This window comes from Rhineura floridana, chromosome 6, assembly GCF_030035675.1.
Source record: "Rhineura floridana isolate rRhiFlo1 chromosome 6, rRhiFlo1.hap2, whole genome shotgun sequence".
Lineage (NCBI taxonomy): Eukaryota > Metazoa > Chordata > Lepidosauria > Squamata > Rhineuridae > Rhineura > Rhineura floridana.
In genome coordinates, this window is record NC_084485.1 from 76,664,427 (window position 1) to 76,686,837 (window position 22,411).

At 41.5% G+C, this 22,411-nt stretch overlaps 1 protein-coding gene across 3 annotated transcripts in view; it reads right to left on the reverse strand.

Annotated features, from left to right (window-relative positions):
* The window catches only part of LOC133386690 (inositol 1,4,5-triphosphate receptor associated 2-like), a 35,352-nt gene extending 13,451 nt beyond the window's left edge, over nt 1-21,901 (reverse strand). Inside the window, exons 1-5 of one of the 3 annotated variants that reach the window (XM_061630410.1) lie at nt 21,819-21,901; nt 13,908-14,020; nt 13,525-13,574; nt 2,357-2,433; nt 1,873-1,969 (exon numbers count right to left, since the gene is read on the reverse strand). In XM_061630410.1, the coding sequence (XP_061486394.1) occupies nt 1,873-1,969; nt 2,357-2,433; nt 13,525-13,574; nt 13,908-13,933 (250 nt within the window). In that variant the 5' untranslated portion in view covers nt 13,934-14,020; nt 21,819-21,901. Of the gene's footprint in view, nt 1-1,868; nt 1,970-2,356; nt 2,434-13,524; nt 13,575-13,907; nt 14,132-21,818 lie in introns of those variants that run through there. The other 2 variants (XM_061630407.1, XM_061630408.1) reach the window with 2 other exon arrangements.
* Between the last annotated feature and the right edge of the window lie 510 nt (nt 21,902-22,411).

The following is a 22,411-nucleotide window of genomic DNA, read 5'->3' on the forward strand; positions in this document are numbered from 1 at the left end:
GTAGTAGTTAGAGATTGGTCAAAAGCACTGGATTTCAGGTTACCATGTTTCATATGCTAGATTTCCAGGATACCAGCTACTGCTAACTGCTGCCAGGACTTTCCATCCAAGATCAAAGCTAGCAGTAATGTAGCTTTTCACCACTCAGGCCAGAGTTCCTGGTGAAGGCCACCAAAACATCCATCTGTTGTGCTTCAACCATCAGACAAGCAAACAGAACAATGTAGCCAAAATTAAACAGAAAATATAGACATTGCTAGATGTTGTTTCACTCCCCCTGACTCCATTCTGGGCCCTAATGGGGTTTCTGAAAATAGACTTGGTAGAAAGTAGGAGGCCAGCTGTAGGAAGCAGAACAGAAGAGTGTAAGAAAAAGGTAAATCCAGACAAAGGAGGAATGAAGGTTCCAAGGGGGAGGAGAGTAAAGGAGATCAAGACCTTTTGCACATCACTTGAGTTTCCTCTACCCTGTGTATACTTCACACTGCAAACATTGAAATTCCATGCCAAAGTAAGCCAAATTCTGTGCAAAGAAAAGTTCAACTGAGCAATTAATATAAATCATGCAAAACCCTATTCTGCATAATTTATCCTGCAATGTTTACTATTACTGGCATAATTTCTACTGCTTTTGCTAGTCATGAGAAGGATCAGGACACCCAACCATTAGAAATCTTATTCAGCCAAACTGCAGGCTTTCAAACACTGCCCATGTATATTTTCAAGTATATCTTAAGAATCAGAAGGATTGGTTGGCCTCCAAGAGGTCTTCTGTATGTTTAAAAGTTGTGCAGGGGGAAGAGAGAATTCCACCTTGTGGTTTTTCCCATTACAGGGTTGCAAGAACACCTGCACTTGGCTGACTTTCTCTTCTCCTAAAGATACAGGATCAGTCTCAGGCCCTGAACCTGGCAACCCTAATGGCACTAGAAAGAAACATGGGATATAAATGTAAAAATAAATTAAATTAAAATAAAATGAAGTTGAGGCCCCTGGCAAGAGCAATTTGTCCCTCCAAGGAACAGGAATGCAGAGAGGAGTATCAGAACGAGAGAGAGAGAGAAAATATAAGGATGTTGGTCCATTCATTTGGGGCTCTGGCCCCACCCACCACTGGTTTACAGCTCCCAGCAGGTTACTCCAACAGAATGATCCCTTGACAGAAAAGATTTTTCACCCTTACTATAGAACCTGATTTGGTTGCAGTTTTCCTGAACCAGGAACCTAAATAAGCCAAGGCAGCCTTCCCCAACCTGGTGTCCTTCAGATGTTTTAGATGATGACTTCCTTCAGCCCCAGCCAGCATGGCCAATGCACCAAGTTGGGAAAGGCTGGTGCACAACATCTCACAACACTGGATTCAGCTCAGAACAGAGGTAGGCTTTAGCTGCTTACAGACTGTAGCTTTCGGTAGGGAATGCCAAAGGAGGAAGTTCAAGAATTTGAAGGAGAGCAACAAGGGTGAAGACAGACAGGGATGGGAGGAACACTTTCACATCTGGGAAAGGCAGGACAAGAACTGTGCAGGACACACTAAGGAGAGCTCCTGGTGGCCTGCGCTGGAAGAAATGGTCCCCCAAGCAATCTTCTCCTTGGGGCTGAGAAAGGGATGGAGAGAGAACTGGAAAGAAAATGAAGTAAAAAGGGAAAGCAGAAAAAGGAGAAGCAAACTGAAAGAGACCAAACTACAACAAAGAAAATGGGTGGGAGCAACTGGAAGATATAAAAATTAGAAATGCAACTAAATAAATAAAATAAAATAAAATAAAAATTAAAACAAGGAAAGAAAGAAAAGGAGAGAACAAGGGAGGGGGACATTCCCAGAGGAGGAGAGCAAATGACAAAAGCAATGGCAAAGTCTCACTCACCAACCTTCATCGCTCTCACTGTGATCTTCAAAGTGCACGGCAGGTTCTCTGCCCCCAGAGCTTTCCCTCCTTCCTTGCTCATGGGGTCTTAGTGCACAATGCTGCAAAGGGAGAAGGGCAGCTACAGGAAATGTAAGATGTAGGCATACAGGAAATGGGGTGGGTTAGATTCTCCTAGAGGGGAAGGGAGGAACACAGGTAGAAACTGCTGTGATGCCAACTGTCAACTTCACACAGCAGAGAGGGCTGTAGTGAGGAGCAGAGGCCAGAAGAAAACACCTCCTTACATGTCGATTGTGTTGGGATACATTTTTAGAGGACAAAACGTAGTAGGATGGAATAAAGTAGGTTCCAGTTGGTAAACGGATTAGGGGAAGGAGGCCCCTGTAGCACTCCATCTAGAACTAAGCAGTTCTGGGCCTGATCAGCTCCTAAACGGGAAACCACTTGGGAACTCCCTGTTAAGCATGTCAATTAACCCCACTGACCTTGATTGTGCTATCAGTGCTGTGCCTTCTCTCATCCATCATCCTTTCCGAGTCACCTTCAGAACTGGCCATTTCTCCTAGAGAATCAAGTGCAGGAGGCAAAAGCCAGAACTGTATTCATCTCAGCTTCTGATGTGGTGTATCAGAGCATAGAACACTTAACTCCAAACCAGAAGCTAGCACAGAATGAGAGCCATCAATGGACCCCTGTGCCCCTTCTCTAGCAAGGGTAGAATTAGATGGCTACCACCTCCGGGGGATCCTTTGTGCTGCTGAGTGAGCACACCTCCAACAGTTCAAAGGTCTGCATGCAAGAGGCAAGTTACAACACAAAAAGCAAAAGTGATCTATTGTAGTAGACAAGCTACACCAGGCCACTGCAAGGAGAATGTAACAGCAAGAGCACTCCAACTGCAAGTAAGTCAGTGGACTAACTGTAAAGAGACTACAAAGTAGCTAGAAGGTCTTGGGTGTCTGTGAGTGGGTGAAAGCCTCATTGGTAACAAGGAGTTCATTCTAACCTGCGATCTGCCTAGATCTGCAGATCTTTCAAAAGAAAGCAAAGCACAATTGAAAGAGTTATATTCACTAATAGGCAAAAAACCTTGCAGTTTAACAATGTACCTATCGCCCACAGATCTTTCTATCAAACTTTAAAAAGCAGGGAAATTGGGCAGCTATAGTGAATGCACCAGGGGAGCAGGAGACCTGACCTCCTCTCTGAGATATTGTACTGTCCTACAAATTTGTCAAAATGCAAACACAATTTGGGTTGGTCTTTCATAGTCCAATCCACATCCTGTGTAGCTAGGAAGAATTTGATAACATGTGCCTCTGACCACATGGTGAGTAGTGGGAATATCTGCCTTCTCCAAAGCAGGGGAATTACATTTTTCTATGTTTGTTGGTGTTCTTACTTTGCTTCATTCCTGTGTTATTATTGTTTCTACAGAGAATCTAATCTAGAAAACTATATTTCTCTCATTATTCATCCTAGAAACCTGCGTCAAATTTATTTTTATTAATTTCAAAGCCTTTTTATTGGTCAGTGTCATATGATCGTGAAAACAGCCTTTTGTGTTTATGTTCTAAGTTATGTTCTATTTCTATTTTGGGTGCATTAACAGTTGAATCTGAAACTGCAGTTTGATGTAAAATCAGACTGATTACAATACGTTGCTACTTAAGGAGTGACTCTAGCTGCTGGAAAAAACAAACCTAGCCTGCCCAAGATGCATGTTTTCAGCCTGTTATGTTTAAATCACTTCATTTAAGGCAAGGTGGGCAGGGTCAATTAAAAACAGAGAGCACACCTAGAATTTTTCTAGAATATATTTCACCTTCCACTGTTTTATCTTGTGCAAACTGAGACACTCATGAGGTCCACTGGAGACTATATGGCAGAATAGTCAGTGCCATTATTCCACAATTATTTTTGGAGTTTTTTTAGTGTAAATTTTGCAAAGTCTTGCTGTACTTAACATATGCACAGAAATAGAAACAAAAGAAAATGATTTCCTATAGGAAACTTCACTAAAATTGCAGAGTAAATCAGACATATTTAAAGTGACTATCTGAACTATGTCAACTGTCTTAATAATGTTGCTTTCTCCAAGAGGAATCTTGGACTGGCTTAAATGTTCTCCAAGGTATAGGAGAACCGATCAGATCTTCCACAAGACTTCGTTGAGCTGTCGGCGGCTGGAATTGATCAGGAAATTCCTGAGATAAGAAGGCAAGCCGATCGGCTGAAGACGGAGTCAGGAATTCCACGCAAGCTGAACTGGAATAAAGCGAAGCGTTTTTTCTTCTCTCAAAAAAAAACGTTCTTAACCAGCGAGCCCACTTCTGCCTAAACCTTATCATTCGGCTTAAATTACTGCAATAAAAGGGATTTGTTTATGAATCAGCAATTGAGAAACCTGGGTGAGTCATACTTTTTCTCTTTTAAATATAATTAAGGAAGAAAGAAAATATAAACAACTTATATACTTTTTTTACGACAAAAAGCTGGCTTGAATTTGGACTTTTAAAGTTTAAAAACGGATGAGAGGTAATTATTATATTTTGGACTATTTTTCTCTTTGGACTATTTCTTGTTGGATGAATCCGCTGCTCGTATATGCTACTAATTGTTTAGTCTTGGCAACCAGAATTGTTTTGCATTCTTGGAAGCAGATAAGGACTGTGTTGTGCTGGCTGGATTTCAATAATAGGCCTGGAATATTAACTCTTCTTTTTGGTGGAGGGAAAAAAAGAAAAGAAATAGACTGCCCTTAGGTTCTGAAACAGTGATTAATATTAGAAATTAAAGGCCTCTTTTTGAAAATGACAACTAAAAAAACAACCAAGGCCCAGGGGCGAAGAGGTTCTATTGATACACAGGAAGAGGATATACCCCCAGAAATGTTTCAAAAAATAATGGAAGGGATTAATGCTATAAAACAGGAAATGAAACAGGAAATGAAAACTGAATTGACAGATATAAAAGACTATATTAAAACACAAGTGGATGAGATTAAAGGGACAATTGGGCAAATAAAGGAAGATGCAAAAAATACTAAAGAAAAGGTACAAACCTTGGAGAATAGAACAGATATACTAAATCTGGAACTAGAAAAAAATTTGGACTATTTAGCTGTGACTGAAATGAGAAATAAAGAGCATTGTTTGAGATTCCGTGCAATCCCTGAGGAAACAGGTGAAGACATTAGAGATAAAATTGTTAATGCTTTAGTAAAATTTCTGGACTTGAATGAAGATAGGATGGAATTTGAAATAGACAAAGTTTATAGAATTAACTCCAGATATGCAACAATGAAAAAAATTCCAAGAGATGTGCTTGTTCATTTCGTAAAGAAGACGACCAGAGATATGGTTTTACAGCAACACTTTAAATATACCTTTAAAATTGATGGTAAGGAAATACTGGTGATGAAGGAAATTCCTATTAGACTTTTACGTAAGAGAAAAGAATATGCTTTCCTTACAGAAAAACTTAAGCAATGCAAAATTCAATTTAGGTGGGACGTTCCAGAAGGAGTGATTTTTACATTCAGACAACAGAAATACAGACTGAATACTGTTCAAAAAGCAAGGGACTTCTTGAGAAAAGCTTCAAAAGATATGGAAGAAGATAAACTCAAAGATATGGATATAGTTCCTGGGAAACAAAGTCAACAAGGATATGCAGAGGAGGGGAAGGAAGATGATGGATCAAAAGGAGCATCAGGCAAATTTTAAAATACACGCTTAATGATGGATTACAAATACCTAACTTGGAATATAAATGGAGCCAACACGGCGCAGAAGAGAAAGAAAGTGTTTCATTATTTGAAAAAATTAAAATTGGATATAATTTGTTTACAAGAAACTCATATTCAGAAGAAAGATTCCAAATATTTGATTTGTAAAAATTTGGGTGAAGAATTTATTTCAGCTGGACCAAAAAAAAAAAATGGAGTTGTTCTCTATATTAACCCACAATTGCTTCCTAAATTGGTATTATTGGACGATAGTGGTAGATTTGTGGGGGTTGAAATTACTTTACAAGGTACAAACATTTTGATAGTGGGTATTTATGCCCCCAATGAAGATAAAACAAGGTTTTATACAGGACTTATGGAAAAATTGTCAGAGTTTTCATATGAGCATTGGTGTGTCATGGGTGACTGGAATGGGGTAATCTCACCAAAAATTGATAGGCTTTCTGAAAAAAATATCAAAGAGACACAAGGTAAATTACCGAAGATTTGTTTTGAACTCATGGAACATTTAGAATTGGTGGATACCTGGAGATATATAAATGATAATGCAAAGGAATTTACTTATTTTTCAGAAAGACATAAAACATTTTCGAGGATTGATATGATTTGGATGTCAAAAATTTTAGCGAAGGATATTTTTAAAATGGATATATTACCAAAAACTTTTTCGGACCACAATCCTGTGATATTAACTTTAAAAAAAAAAAATCTTGGATTTAGATGGAGACTAAATGAATCTTTATTACAGAATGATAAAGTAGTACAAGAATGTAAGAAGAAATTAAAGGAGTTCTTTGAATATAATTTATATAAAGGAACAAGTGAAAATATTGTTTGGGATACTAGTAAGGCATTTATGAGGGGATACTTTATTAAATGTAATTCTGAATTAAAAAAAAAGAAACAACAGAAAATGCAATTAATTTTGGAAGAAATAAAACAAAAAGAGGAAGAATTGAAAAAGAATCCAGCTAAAGTTTCTATTGTAAATCAAATTAAAATGTTACAGAAGCAAGTATCAATGTTGACAGTTAGAGAAATTGAAAGGAAATTAAATTTTGCTAAACAAAGGACTTTTGAATTTGCAAATAAACCTGGGAAATGGTTAGCATATAAATTAAGAAAAGAACGTCAAAAAAATATTATTTTAAAGATACAAGAAGGAGATGAGACGCTGACAGATAATGTAAAAATCAAAAAGATTTTTCATCAATATTACTCAACATTGTATAAGTGTCAAGAAATTCCATCTGAAAAAATAGAAGAGTATTTATCTAAACAGAATTTGCCGAAAATTACAGATTTTCAGAGACAAGTTATTAATGGCCCTATTACGTCAAGAGAGATATCTGAAGCTATAAATAAAATTAAATTAGGAAAGGCGCCAGGACCAGATGGGCTATCTGCAATGTATTATAAATGTTTGGAGGAAGAACTCTTGCTACCCTTACAGTCTACAATGAATTCTATTTTGCAAGAGGGAAAGATACCGGATAGTTGGAAAAATGCTAATATAACATTAATACCTAAAGAGGACCAAGATTTAACTAAAACAAAAAATTATCGGCCAATATCTCTACTGAATAATGACTATAAAATTTTTACAATGATTTTGGCTGAAAGATTGAAAATAATATTGCAACAATTTATTCAGGAAGATCAATCAGGGTTTTTACCTAAAAGACAATTACGTGACAACGTCAGGAATGTTTTGAATGTGTTGGAATATTTAGAACAACGAAATGATAAACAAGCAGCTTTGATTTTTTTAGATGCTGAAAAAGCATTTGATAATTTGAATTGGAAATTTATGTTCCAGGTTTTGGAGCAAATGGATTTTGGAGACAACTTTATAAAATGGATCAGATCGATTTATACATCACAGAAGGCCCAGATAATTGTTAATGGAGACTTAACGGATTCATGTGAAATACAAAAGGGTACAAGACAGGGATGTCCATTATCTCCCCTTTTATTTATTCTGGTTTTAGAAGTGCTGCTTAGAGATATAAGGCAAGATAAAAGGATTTCGGGATTAAAAATAAAAAAAGAAGAATATAAATTGAGAGCATTTGCTGATGATTTGATAATTGTATTAGAAAACCCTTTGGAAGGAATTCATATATTGATGGACAAATTAAAAGAATTTGGACCGTTAGCAGGATTTAAGATCAACAATCAAAAAACAAAGATGTTGGTGAAAAATTTAACTTTAAGGGAACAGAAAGAGTTAATGGACAAGACAGATTTTACAATAGAAAAAAAGTTGAAATATCTAGGCATCATCATGACAAATAAAAACTCAAAGCTGTTTCATAATAATTACGAAAAATTATGGACAGAGATTAAGAAAGACTTGCTAAGATGGGATAAACTACAACTGTCATTAATGGGTAGAATATCTGTGATAAAAATGAATGTATTACCGAGAATGATGTTTTTGTTTCAAACAATACCTGTAATATCCTCTGATTTACCTTTTAAACAATGGCAAAAAGATATTTCTAAATTTGTATGGCAAGGAAAAAAACCAAGAGTTAAATTTAAATTACTTCAAGACGCTAAAGAAAGAGGAGGACTGGGATTACCAAATTTGAGACTTTATTTTGCTGCCTGCTGTTTAGTCTGGATAAAGGAATGGATCTTATTGAGGAATAAAAGACTATTGGATTTGGAGGGCCACAATCTGAAGTGGGGATGGCATGGATATCTATGGTATGACAAAGTAAAAGTAAACGTAGACTTTAACAATCATTTTATAAGACGTTCTCTGTTGAAAATATGGAATAGATACAAACCAAGGTTTTATTCGAAAATACCATTATGTGTCTCAAGTCAAGAAGCGTTTTATAGAAGAGAAATGTCTGGAAAAGAGAAATGGTTAACTTATCAAGAACTATTAGAAAATGTACATGGAGAATACACAATGAAAGAGAGAGAACAATTGATAAAGGAAGGATATAGTTTTCATTGGTTTGCCTATTTACAATTGTTAGAAAGATATAAAATGGACAAGAAAATGTATGGGTTTGAAATAAGTAAATCTGATTTTGAAATAGGTTTGTATACAAATGATGAAAACATAATTGCAAAAATGTATAAACTTTTATTGAAAATGGATATGGAGGAAGAACAAGTAAAAGAGTGCATGGTAAAGTGGGCAAAAAATTTTGGTCATAACATACAAATGGATCAATGGGAAAATATGTGGAAAAAAGGCTTGAAATTTACATTATGTTATAATCTTAAAGAAAATTTTTATAAAATGATGTACCGTTGGTACATGACTCCAGAAAAGCTGTCAAAAATGTATAGTAATGTCTCTAATGTTTGTTGGAAATGTAAACAACAAGAAGGATCTTTTTATCATATGTGGTGGTCATGTAAAAAGGCGAAATTATTCTGGGCACAGATAGGTAGGAAGATGCAAAAAATTTTAAAGATAAATATTCAGTCAAAACCAGAATTTTTTTTACTGGGTTTTATGGATAAACAAATAGAAAAGAAATATGGAAGAATATTATTATATATGATTACGGCAGCAAGATTATTATATGCACAAAAGTGGAAAATGGAATCAATACCAACAATGGAAGAATGGCTACTGAAATTAATGGACTTAGTAGAAATGGATAAATTGACGTGTTTACTTAGAGAAAAATCGACAGATACATTCCTTAAGGATTGGAAGCCTCTCTTAGACTTTTTGTCGAAAGATCAAAATAAAATGATGATACTGGGATTTGATGATTAATTAAGACAGCTTATGGAGAAAAGGGATTCTGTATGTACATATTAAGGGACAGGTTTGATGTATATTATATACTTATAGCTGATCTGTGACAAATCGGAAGTCAACCATTTTATTTTTATTTTTTGTTGTAGTATTGTTATGTTTTTTCTTACTTTGTTTTGTTTGTTTTTTGGAAAAATTTGAATAAAAACTATATAAAAAAAAAATAATGTTGCTTTCTCCCTGCTACAACAAGATCAGCACAGTACATGTCTTCTTTCTATTATTTGGGCTGATTGCGGGTGTTGCCACCACTCACCATATGCTCAGAGGCCCATGTTACCAAATTCTTGCAAGCTACACAGGAAGTGGATTGGACTCTGAAAGACCAACCCAAATTGTGTTTGCATTTTGACCAATTTGTAGGGCAGTACAATATCTCAGAGAGGAGGTCAGGTCTCCTGCTCCCCTGGTGCATTTGCTATAGCTGCCCAATTTCCCTGCTTTTTAAAGTTTGATAGAAAGATCTGTGGGCTAAAAGTATGTTCTTAAACTGTAAGGTTTTTTGCCTATTAGTGAATTTTTAATCCGGGAGGTAAGAAATGGGATCCTGTGCAAATTTGCTGAGAATGGATTGATAATTTGCATGCTTACTGAGTTCAGTGGGATTTACTCCCCTGCAATCATGCTTAGGATAGCTGAAACTGACCACAGGGGATGGGGGGAAGGAGGAGGAAGGAGGGGAGAAAAGGCAGAGGGGAGGAGGGGGATGGGAGCAGGCGGGGGAGGGGAAGAGAAGGATAGGTTTGATCATTTGCATGTTTATTGAGTTCAGTGGGATTTACTCCCATGCAATCATGCTTAGGATAGGTAAAACTGACAGGGGGAGAGGGAAGGAGGGCTGGAGTGGGCAGGGGAGGAAGAAGAAGGAAGAGGGCAGGAGAGGAGAGGGGAAGGAGGGGAAAGGCAGGTCTGATCATCTGCATGCTTATTGAGTTCAATGGGATTTACTCCTATGCAATCATAATTCAGATAGATAAAACTGACCATGGGGGAGGGGGAAGGAGCGGATTGGTGGGGGGCAAAGGAAGGGGGAGGGGAGGGCAGGTTTGATCATTTGCATGCTTATAGAGTTCAATGGTATTTACTCCTATGCAATCATGCTTAAGATAGGTAAAACTGACCATGGGGAGGAGGAAGGGGAGGAGGGTGAAGGGGGAGGAGGAGACTGGAAGGGGATGGGGAGGGAGGGGCAGAGGAGGGGGAGGGGAGGGGCAAGAGGGAGGGGATAGGAGGGAGGAGGAGGGAGGGTGGGTTTGATCATTTGCATGGGATTTATTTCTGTGCAATCATGTTTGAAAATGGAAATGGACTGCCTTCAAATCGATCCCAACTTATGGAGACCCTATGAATTGGGTTTTCATGGTAAGCGATATCTAGAGGTGGTTTACCATTGCCTTCCTCTGAGGCTGAGAGGCAGTGACTGGCCCAAGGTCACCCAGTCAGCTTCATGGCTGTGTGGGGATTCGAACCCTGGTCTCCCTAGTTGTAGTCCAACACCGACCCGGGGAGGGGGAGGGGGAGGGAAATAGGAGGGAGAGGGGAGGAGATTGTGTGGGTGGGCACTGGACAGAGGAAAAGCCCCTTTCCTTTCCAAAAGGAAAACATTGTGAAGAGTATCGTTGCTTTTCAGCATTTCTCCACCTTTTATTCTACAGCAGGCACATGTAGCCTCCTACCCAAATTTAAACCAAAGCTGTCCCTGGCCACATCCACACCAGGCCTTTATTTCACTTTGGACAGTCATGGCTTCTCTCAAAGAATCCTGGGAAGTGTAGTTAGTGAAGGGTGCTGAGAGTTGCTAGGAGACGGCCTGTTCCCCTCACAGACCTTTAGTCAGAGTGGCTGACTGTTAAACCAGTCTGGCGACTGAAGCTCTGTCAGTGGAATAGCAGTCTCCTCTCAGCACCCTTCACAAACTACACTTCCCAGGATTCTCTGGGGGAAGCCAGGACTGTCTCACGTGAAATAAAGGACTGGTGTGGGTGTAGCCCCCTGATTAGCCAAGCCCAGCAGCTGGGAGTCTGGCTTTTAGAACACTGGAAGTAGGTTCTTACTGAGCATGCCCAACACTATCATTGAGTTCAAAGCAAAATTTCTTAAATTAATTAAACATCAGCCAGACATTTTTTTAACTTTTAAACTGCAGGAGATGAAGTACGGGGCAAGGTCAGTAATAGGATTACAGGTACTCTGTGAACATGGTTGATTTTTAATGAATTTCAACAAATTATGAGAACTCTGTCAGAAAAAAGTCCAAAAGGGGTCTGGAGTTTCCCCCCCCTCTTTTTAGACTTTGAACTCTCTATTCTCTCTGTTTTCTGTTTTGCCATGAATATTTAGAGGGTTGTTAAGTCCAGGACTATAGGTTTTGTTTTGAAATGAGTTTATAGGAAGCATCAGAATGGCATGGGGGGTGTATTTTCAATTTAACATTGTGGAATGAGAAAAATCCACGCTGGCTATACTATACAGCCACTCTTGAGGCTGTATAATAAGAATGACCAGGTTATTTAGGTATAGATAAGCCCAATGCACACATTATAATAAGTAAAGCAGGGATGAGGAATCTTTTTCAATCCGAGGGCCACATGCTCTTCTGAGAAATCTTGCTAGGGCCATATGACAGCGGTGGGAGGGGCCATAATCAACAGTGGGCAGAACAACAAATACATAAGTTTTACTTATGTACAATAGGCTAGTTTCTATGCACACAAACCTCTCTTTATTCTCCATTCAGACAAGCGAGAGACATTCTCAGAGTAGAAGGGCACATTCCAGTCAAGCAAAAAAATTAGGATGTGAAGCAGGATCAATAAGGGGCACAGCCTTGGGAGAGTTCTGAGGGCCAGAGAGAGAGGCTTGGAGGGGCACATTTGGTCCCTAGGCCTGAGGTTTCCAACTGCTGAAGTTGAGGCATTTCAATATAGTAGCAACATGAAGTAGGTCACTTTCCCTGTGAATCTTTTACCTAGCGTAATGAAGATTTTCCAAGATATCACTGGCCAGCATCAGGAACAAGGCAGAAGAATAAAATGGAGAGTGGTGCTGATCACAGCAGCAGGAAGGAATAACCATGCAGAACCTGTTTCAAGCAGCTGATTATTATTGGCATTTATTGCCTGCCCTTCACCCAGAGTGGGTTACAATAACCTTAAAATGCAGTGTTAAAACCCATTAAAAACAACCAGAATCACAAAGTAGTCTGGGTCCTAAATATATACATCTCGAGTGTCAAAGGCCAGGGTAAAGAGGTGCATCATCAACTCTACAGTGAGATTACCAGATGCACCTCGGTGGGCAGGGAATTCCACATTTTAGGAGCTGCCACAGAGAATTCCCTCTCCTGGGACACCACCCCAAGTCTCTGAGTGTGGTGGAACTACCCAAGGGTCTCTCTGCTGATCTCAGCGCCTGAGAAAATCTGCAGGGAAAGAGGTGGGCTTTCATATATTTAGGACCTAACTAGTTTTGAGCTTTAAACACTAGTGTGAGCACCATGAATTGGGTCTGGAAATGAACTGGCAACCAATGCAGCTGTTTTAGAACAGGGATTATGAGATCTAAAAGGAACCCCAACCAGTAACTGGCTACTGTATAATAAATATGTGCATATCCAAGGCCAGAGAGTGGTGGCTCCATTGCAGCTGGGAAGTGCTATGGTGATAGTCCAAAAAGAGAAAGAGGGAGGCAAGAGAACATAACAGGGCTGGAAAAATGAGGCCCGTTTGTTGCCTTCTCCCCTGGCCAACAGGAGCCTGAGAAGGTCATGGAGCACTGGACCAATAACTGATCTCAGAGTGATGCTGTTCACAGTCAATAAATAAGCCATGCAAGAAGAAAACACTCTGTTTGGGGTAACCAGCACAAGGGGTCAGCTGTCAAGAGGACTGCCTCCCAGAAGGGCGGCTGACACTATCCAGTTGTGTTAAGGATGTGAACCTTTAAGTGCAGTAGTTAGCTGGTCAGTGATGATGGCCCTGCTGGGTGCCAGGCTTTTGCGCAGTACTAACAAACCACATTGGGCTAGTACGTTGTGAGAGACAGCCTCATCCTACCCCAAGGAAATCAATTCCTCCCTCCATCCCCAGGCTTCTCTGTTACCTTACCTGCATCCAAAGATAACGTATGTCCATCCAGCTCTGCCCGATGCTCTTTGCTGAAACACAAACAGGCTCAATTAAATTACCACAAAGCCTCCCCAGCAGGGAAAGGAACAGCCTGCCCAAGCGAGCAAGCAAGCAAGCAAACACTCTTCTTTCTGCCCACCCTGGTCACAGCCTTTCTATGGGATTTGCCATTCCAGAAGGGAGACCCTTGGAACATCTGCCAGCAATGTGTCCAAGTAAAAGTTGCACTGGGCTGGACCACTTTCTGCAGTATCATCTGCATGGGGTGCTGCTGCTGCAGACACTGCTTCCCAATCATTCGATTTCCTTCTGAGCATCCCCTGCTCCACAGATTCTGGCTGGCATGGACTCAGCAACCTTACCTCTGCAGCACCGCTCCATTCTCCATCCTGGACCAGGCGACTGTCAGCCAAGACTGCAGAGTCCTTGCTGTGTGTGACCTTTCCCTCCCTGGTAAACTGGACTGAGAAGCTCCCTGTAAAGGCATTTCCAAAAAGGCTGTGAGTCACAAACCTCTGGCAAGGTTTGTGTTCATCACATTTCAACTACATTGATAAATAGGCCTTGCAGTCTCCGGGCTGCTACTGTTAAGTATCTATTCTAATCCAGGAGGTATGAAAACAAGTTCAAGATGGAGAAAGAGGGCCATCTACTGGGAAGACTTTGTATTTCAGTCTCAAGGATCTCAACAGGACAGTGGGATAGGGAGACTCACTGAGTGTCATTGACTTGAAGGCTATTTTGCCTTGCAATGGTGGAACTTGGCACCAAGAATAAAAAACTCCATTCCAATATGCTCACTAAACAATGTGTGGTTCAACAGGGCACATGTCTGGAAATCAAAATCACTTGGGTCTATTCCCAGTTCTGCCACTCATATGCCCCAGGCAGAGTTGCAGAACTTATGCCCCCCCCATATGTTGTTGGACTACAGCTCCTATCAGCCCCATCCAACATGGTCAGGAATTACAGAAGCTGTTGCCCAACAAACCAGGAAAGTCTCAAGTTTCCCACCCCTGGCCTGATGAGTCTCATCCTGACCATATCAGCCTTAGTTCTTAAACCCCTTGGAAATTACATTTTCAGATTAGCCATGAAACCTCATTGATTCTGGACATGTGATGTTGATGCCTCTCTGCCTGGTTTCAGTTTAGAAAAAGAAAGAAAACTGACATTTATTGTAAACTGAAAAATAAGCAGACAAGAGGTTTCTGTGCAGATTCTATTTTGCTTTTTAAACCAACGGGCCCTCATGTCACCCCTATTTTGTTTAATTTTTACTCTTGCAACACTAGAGAATCTGAATATTTACATACATTAATAAAATGAGCCTCACTGTACAAGTAGAAATTTGAGGCTGAAAAATACTTCCTCAAGTCATTAAGAGTCTGGTGAAGCAGAGATGACTTGAATCCAGGTCTTCCCAGCCAATCCTCTAAACTAGGGATAAACTCTAACCTGTGGCCCTCCAGATGTTGCTGGACTATCACTTCCAACATCCCTGACCATTAGCCATGCTGGCTGGGGGGGGGGGTTGATGGGAACTGGAGTCTATGACATCTGGAGGGCCACGGGTTCTGTACCTCTGCCCCAAACAATTAACAGTGATGCAGTGGCCCATACGGGAAAACCTGGTTCTGCTTCACACACAGTTTTCTCCCAGACATATGTCTGCAGTGAAAATTACATGCATCACTTGCATATATTTTTAAAATATTTTTTAACATTCATACTCTGCTTGTTATTAAATTTGCGTTCAAAGCATCTCACAATATGATAAAACAAATTATGACAATGATGAAAAATTACAAACAGCATAGAGAAACGGAATAGAATAAAACCACAGAGAAAAACCAGCCAGTTCAGCTGAAAAATGAGGAGGCAAGATAAGCCAATATAAAACTGAATGGTGTAAGGTGGCATTCTAAATGGAAGATACAGAATAAAACAAGTCCACCATTCATGGGAAGGTTCTGGGAAATAAAAAGGAACTCACTTGCCACCTCAAACTTAACATTGTCAGTGTCAGTCAGAGAATTCTGGTGAAGGCATTCCATAAATGAGGCTGCCACCAAGTATGTCTGCTCTCTGGTCACCACCCACCTTGCAAAGAACTCTGCCGGGCGGGCAACTCCCAAACCCAGGGAAGTTGGTCCCAGCTGGCACAACCCGTGCCTCCCTTACCAGAGCCAAGTTAAATCAACACCAACCCTGTAAGGTAGGAAGACTGCCGCCGCCACTCCTTAAACCTGGTCACCCATCTAGGCCAAGGGGAAACCCAGCATGCCAGAAATAGACCTGCCAAGGTTTCCAAAGGACAAGAGCCAAAACTGCACTCCTTGTTTTGGAGCCTTCAGGCAAAATACCCAGTTATATGGTAGTCTATGGCTAAATGGCCAAGGTGCTGGATTCAGAGTCAAAATTCCCCTGCAATGAACACACACTGGAAAATAGGAGGTTGTCTTTATTAAAATAAAATCATAAGTGCAACAATATAGCAGCAAAATAGTTTCTTAAACCAATCACAGCATAAAAATAACAAATCTGCCTAGCCTATTCTATACTCACACATTATAGGAAGACAGGCAGAGTAACTTCATGGTTCCACCTCTCTCCCAAAGATGTATGGCCTGGAATTAATTAGCCAATCAGAGGGCTTTCTGATGATGAAATCTTCCAGGGTTTTCACACCTAATGGTCACACAGTTTCTCCAACATTCCCAAGCCTGTGGCCTTGAGGTACCAGTCGCAAGCTGATAAGCAGGTATTCTCGCTAACTGCCTAATTGGATTCAGTTTATTTATTTATTATTTGATTTGTATCCCCCCCTTCCTCCCAGCAGGAGCCCAGGCCAGCAAACAAAAGCACTAAAAACACTTTACAACATCATAAAAACAGACTCTAAAATACATTAAAACAAAAGATTTTAAAACACTTTTTAAAAAAGCTTTGAAGACATCTTTTAAAAAAGGGTAAAAACATATTGGTTTTTTTAAAAAAAGGTTTAACAACATAAAAAAGCAATTCCAACACAGATGCAAACTGGGATAAGGTCTCAGCTTAAAAGGTTTGTTGAAAGAGGAAGGTCTTCAACAGGTGCTGAAAAGATAACAGAGGTGGCACCTGTCTAATATTTAAGGGTAGGGAGTTCCACAGGGTACGTGCCACCACACTAAAGGTCCGTTTCCTGTGTTGTGCAGAACGGACCTCCTCCTTAAGATGGTATCTGTAGGAGGTCCTCACCTGCAGAGCGCAGTGATCGACTGGGTATATAAAGGATAAGATGGTCTTTCAAGTATCCTGTTCCCAAGCTGAATAGGGTTTTATATACCAAAACTAAAACCTTGAACTTGGCCCAGTAGCAAATGGGCAGCCAGTGCAATTCTTTCAGCAGCAGGGTGACATGTTGGTGATACCCTACCCCAGTGAGCAGTCCCGCTGCAGCATTTTGCACCAGCTGCAGCTTTGGGACCAACCTCAAGGGCAGCCCCACATAGAGTGCATTACAATAATCCTGCCTGGAGGTTACCAGTGTGTGGACAACAGCGGTCAGGCTATCTTGGTCCACAACAGCTGCAGTTGTCTTACCAGCTGAAGCTGGTAAAAGGCACTCCTAGCCACTGAAGTCACCTGGGCCTCTAGTGACAAAGATGGATCCAGGGACACCCCCAGACTACGGACCTGCTCTTTCAGAGGGAGTACAACCCCATCGAAATCAGGCAACTGACCAATGATCTAAACCCGGGAACCACCAACCCACAGTGCCTCCACCTTGCTAGGATTCAGACTCAGTTTACTGGTCCTCATCCAGCCCACCACCGAGTCCAGGCACCAGTCCAGGGCTTGCACGGCCTCTCCCAATTCACATGTTACAGAGAAATAGAGCTGGGTATCGTCAGCGTACTGCTGACACCTCGCCCCAAATCTCCCGATGACTGCTCCCAAGGGCTTCATACACTGTAGATGTTAAACAGCATGCGGGACAAGATAGTACCCTGCGCCACCCCACAGCACAACTGCCAGGGGGCTGCAAGACAATCACCCAATGCTATTCTCTGAAAATGACCTTGGAGATAGGATCGGAACCACTGTAAAACAGTGCCTCCATTACCCATCTCACCAAGTCAGCCCAGAAGGATACCATGGTTAATGGTATCGAAAGCCACTGAGAGATCAAGTAAGAGTAAAAGGGTCATACTCCCCCTGTTGTTCTCCCGATAAAGATCATCCATCAGGGTGACCAAGGCCGATTCAGTCCCATAACCAGGCCTGAACCCAGACTGGAACGAGTCAAGATAATCTCCTTCATCCAAGAGTACTTGCAATTGCTGTGCCACAGCCCTCTCAATCACCTTCCCTAAGAAGGGGGTATTTGCAACGAGTTGGTAATTGTTGCAGACCAATGGGTCTTTTCCCCACCCATGGGTGGGCTTTTTCAGGAGCAGCCGGATCACCACCTCTTTCAGGGCGGCTGGAACCACTCCCTCCCACAATGATGCATTGACCTCACCCTGGATCCACTCAGTCAAACCCTCTCAGCAAGCTTTAATAAGCCAAGAAGGGCAAGGGTCAAGAGGACACGTTGCTGGTCACATCATCGCAAGCACCTTGTCTACATCATCAGGCCACATCAAGTGAAACCGTTCCCAGGAAGTTGCAGCAGATGTTGCACTGGACACCTCATTGGGGACTACAGTAGATGTGCATGAGGCATCAAAACTGCTACGGAGGTGAGCAACTTTGCCCTCAAAGTGCCTTGCAAACAATTCACAGTGGGCCTCTGAAGGGTCTTAAACTCCATTTCCTGGAGTTGATGTCATCAGACTCCTGACAATACAGAAAAGCTCCACTGGACAGCTACTTGAGGATGCAATGGATGTAGAGAAGTGGGCCTTTTTGCTGCCCTCACCACCACACAGTAGACATGGTTATGATGTTTTACTCCTGCCCAATTAGACTCATAGCATGTCTTTCGCCACTTGTGCTCTAGCCATCGTCCAGCCTGTTTTACTGCCCTTAGCTCACTGGTGTACCAAGGTGCAAACAAGCTCCGCAATGCCCAAGAGGGCGCTCGGGAGCAACCATGTCAAGAACCCAATGCGCCTTGCTGTTCCACGGCGTGACAAGGGCTTCAGCGGGGTCACCTGCTCTATCTACTGGGAACTCCCCCAGGGCATTCAGAAATCCAGTGGATTCCATTAACCAGTTGTGGGAGCTGATAGTCTCACAGCATTTTAGAGCCAGTGTGGCGTAGTGGTTAAGGTGTTGGACTACGACCTGGGAGACCAGGGTTCAAATCCCCACATAGCCATGAAGCTCACTGGGTGACCTTGGGCCAGTCACTGCCTCTCAGCCTCATGAAAACCTTATTCATAGGGTCTCTATAAGTCAGAATCGACTTGAAGGCAGTACATTTACATTTAATTCAGGCAAGATGTTCCCCCCACAATTGCTTGCCACAGAACCATCTTTATTAGCAACCTTAGCAAGCCAGGCATTCTGGACAAATTTCACCTCTGAAGACAGAGGGTGAGGGCAGACACCTGGAGAAGGACATCAGATGAAGCAGGTTCATATGGGAGTAGGCAGTCCTTCAGGTAACCTGGTCCCAATCCCTCAAGGGGTTTAAAGGTTAAAAGTATCACTTTGAATTGTGCCCAGAAACACAATGAAAGGCAGTGGAGCTAGTGAGTATGTTCCCTGTTGCCAGTACCAGTCAATGGCTTAGCCATCACACTCTCCAACGGCAGGCCTGCATGCAACCTGTTGCAGTAGTCTAATTTGGACATTTACCCATGTGTACATGTGGAGGCAGGGGGGTAGGGAGGGAGAGATGTCTATCATTTATAATGGCATATGCATGGGGTATATACAGGTTTTAGGGCCTGTACACACAAAACTGCTGTCATGTGAGAGTCTGTTTTAAACTGTTTGTGTGTGCGCATGCACACACACAAACACTCACACTTCTGGAAATTTATAAATGTGGGAGGAACATTGTAACAGCCTTTAAGCTCTGGAAAGTTTATGAAATGTATGGCAACAGATGAATGCAGAAGGCAGATGAAAGAATGACTAGATAAGCACAGATGGAAAGATGCATTATGAAATAGAAAATGGAATGACCAAAACAGATGGTCACTAAGTCCATATGTATATCATAGCTGAGAAGCAGCACTGCTGGCTTGCGATGGAAGATTTATCTTGGTTAATAAAAGGAGGATTCCACTCTTACATGTTCATCATTATTCTCATTCCATCCTTCCCTTAAGCTACATAGTTTAATAGCTCATAAAATACAAGGCAAAATTCTCTCCCTGCCCCCAAACAATTGGAGATAATGAAGTTAATGTACACCCAGATCAGTAACATGTATTTACAATGTGTTCATCCAAACACATATTTTTCCCAAGATGTATTAATATGTCATGGAAACCAGCAGGGCCCGGTGCCTAAACGGAGCAGGGTGTCATAAAATCCTCTCAGCCTTGCACTCACAGGAGGAGTGGCCATATAAGAGCAATTACACACTGCAAATAATCCATCATATAAACATGCTCACAAAATATGTTCCTCAGCATTTTGTGAAACAGTTTCACTTGTTTGATTAAAGCAGTCTCCAGAGTCACTACACACCATTTTGACTCCATCTACCAACAATTCTACCCTTGCAAAAAGTGAGAACTATTGCCTCATCAGGCCAGTCTTCGTTTTGAAGATCTCAAGCTGGCTTTACAGGATAGCTGTCGGAAAGGTAAAGGAGAGAGGGGGAAAGCTACAGAGGAGATTTCATAGCTGCTGGACCACCACCACCACCACCTCCTTCACCACCATCTCCTCCTTCACCACCATGCCCAGTGAGCACCTGTTTCTGAGGGATCTTTTCTCACAGCCTGTTTATCATCACTGTAATATACAGATGCTATTGGGAGTTTCTTCTCCTAAGCCTATCCCACAGAAAGCAACTATAATCCAGGCCAAGGGCACAGAGCCAAGACAGGAGCAGCAAGCAGGAAGGGACTGCTTGACTTAGTAATGGTTTTAGCTCTTTTCCATCTAAGGGCTTAGCCACATCAGGCACTCAAAAGTTAAAGCTTCAAAATCCAGAAGATGACAGAGAAAGGAAGGATAAGGACAAAGTCAGATATCTGTTATTTCCATCCTCAGATTACTCTTCAATCACGAGTCACCTCAAAGCAGATATCTTCCGGTATCCAGGTAAACATGTTCAACATGTGCTCAAATCCCAGGTCAAGCCATGTTTGAAAGAGTTGACTCCCTCACCCTTAAATCCATTAGACATAGTCGGCATTGATATTGCTATTCTCCACAAATTAAAAAGATGTTTTGTACGAAAGCTTCTGGGTTTGGACATGTGAATTTAACTCTTACAAGGCCACGTGCTAAGACTTCAGGAGAGTTAGGAGAGGAGGTTTATTATTTACAATATTACTAGTGCCTGGTCCCCAAGATGCTGTACAACTGAAAGCAATACTACATAAAGTAATCAAGACAAGTACACACACCATTAGAGCATGGGAAATGTTGGAGGAAAATAAAGTGAACAGTACAATCCATATCTGCCAACTAGTCTTTTCATTTAGAATCTAGAAGACTAGATGTCAGATATATAAGATAAAAGTTATCTTTGGACATTTTGAGAAGAGAATGAGGAACCTGTTGCCCTCCAAATGTTTTTGGACTCCATCAGCTTCAGTCAACATGGCCAATGATCAGGGATGATGAGAGTTGGAGTCCAGTCACAGGTTGCCCACCCTTGTTCTACTCCCATTGTTTTACTTGTACGTATAGAAATCCCTCTTTTTCCCCATGCCTCATCATGGGCTTATTCAACTAACCTCATAGACCACATTTAGCTTTGTTAATTGTCTGAAAGCAACCTTCCCCAAACTGATGCCCTCCAGATGTTTTAAACTACAACTCCCATCAGCCCCAGCTAGCAATGTCCAGGGATGATGGGAGTTGTAAATCCAAACATCTGGAGGACAGCAGGTTGGGGAAGACTGTCTTAATAAACTTTTATTTAAGGCTACATCATGCCCTTTAGAGAAATATGTTTTGTTTCTTCTTTCCTGCATCTAATTTGAAAGCTCACTTACACAAATGGCCTAGTGCTAAATCACCAGATTTGGGGCCCTAGTAGATTAAAAGAGAGCACAGCCCTGCCAGAAAAAGGCAGCGGTCTCTGACTTTCCCCCCTTTCTGCTTCACTTTCCCAACCTGCACAGCAAATATAAGTATAAAGGACATACCTGGATAGGGATGCAAAGATTGTCAAGCGCTGAGATGCAGATGTCTAAGCATGAGCACTGGAGGAAATCCCTTTGAAGAGGGCTCTTGTTTCCTGCATTGGTGAGCACAGTGTAAGAGTCAAAGCTGGACAGAGACAGGGACACTCTGCCCCTAAACAAAGCCACCAACTCATGAAGACCAGGCTGCAGTTCTCCTCCTCCTGCTGCCTTCTTTAAAGCAGACTTCCTCTTGCCAAGCTCACTGTCTTTGGAATGCAATTTTCCCACTGCTGCTGCTGCTGCTGGAGAAACCGCTTGTTTATAAGCCGGATGGCTGCCGTCTTGTAAACACTGCACGCTTGTCGTGGTTTCAGCTCTTTCGAGCCATATGTTAAGGGAGAAGCTTTAAGCCTGACAAGGAGTCTGTCTCAGTTCCATCGTCTCATCCTTGAAAGAGAGTGTCATAAACGGTGTAGGTAATTTTAGACTCTGGGTTTAATGGTCTTAAAGGTCTTTTCCGGTGTTTCACTTGCTGCAAAATATGGTCAGCCAGCTCTGCTGTGTTTGGGGCCCTCCCTCTCATTCTGATGAGTGGGGGGGGAAGGGCCATAGCT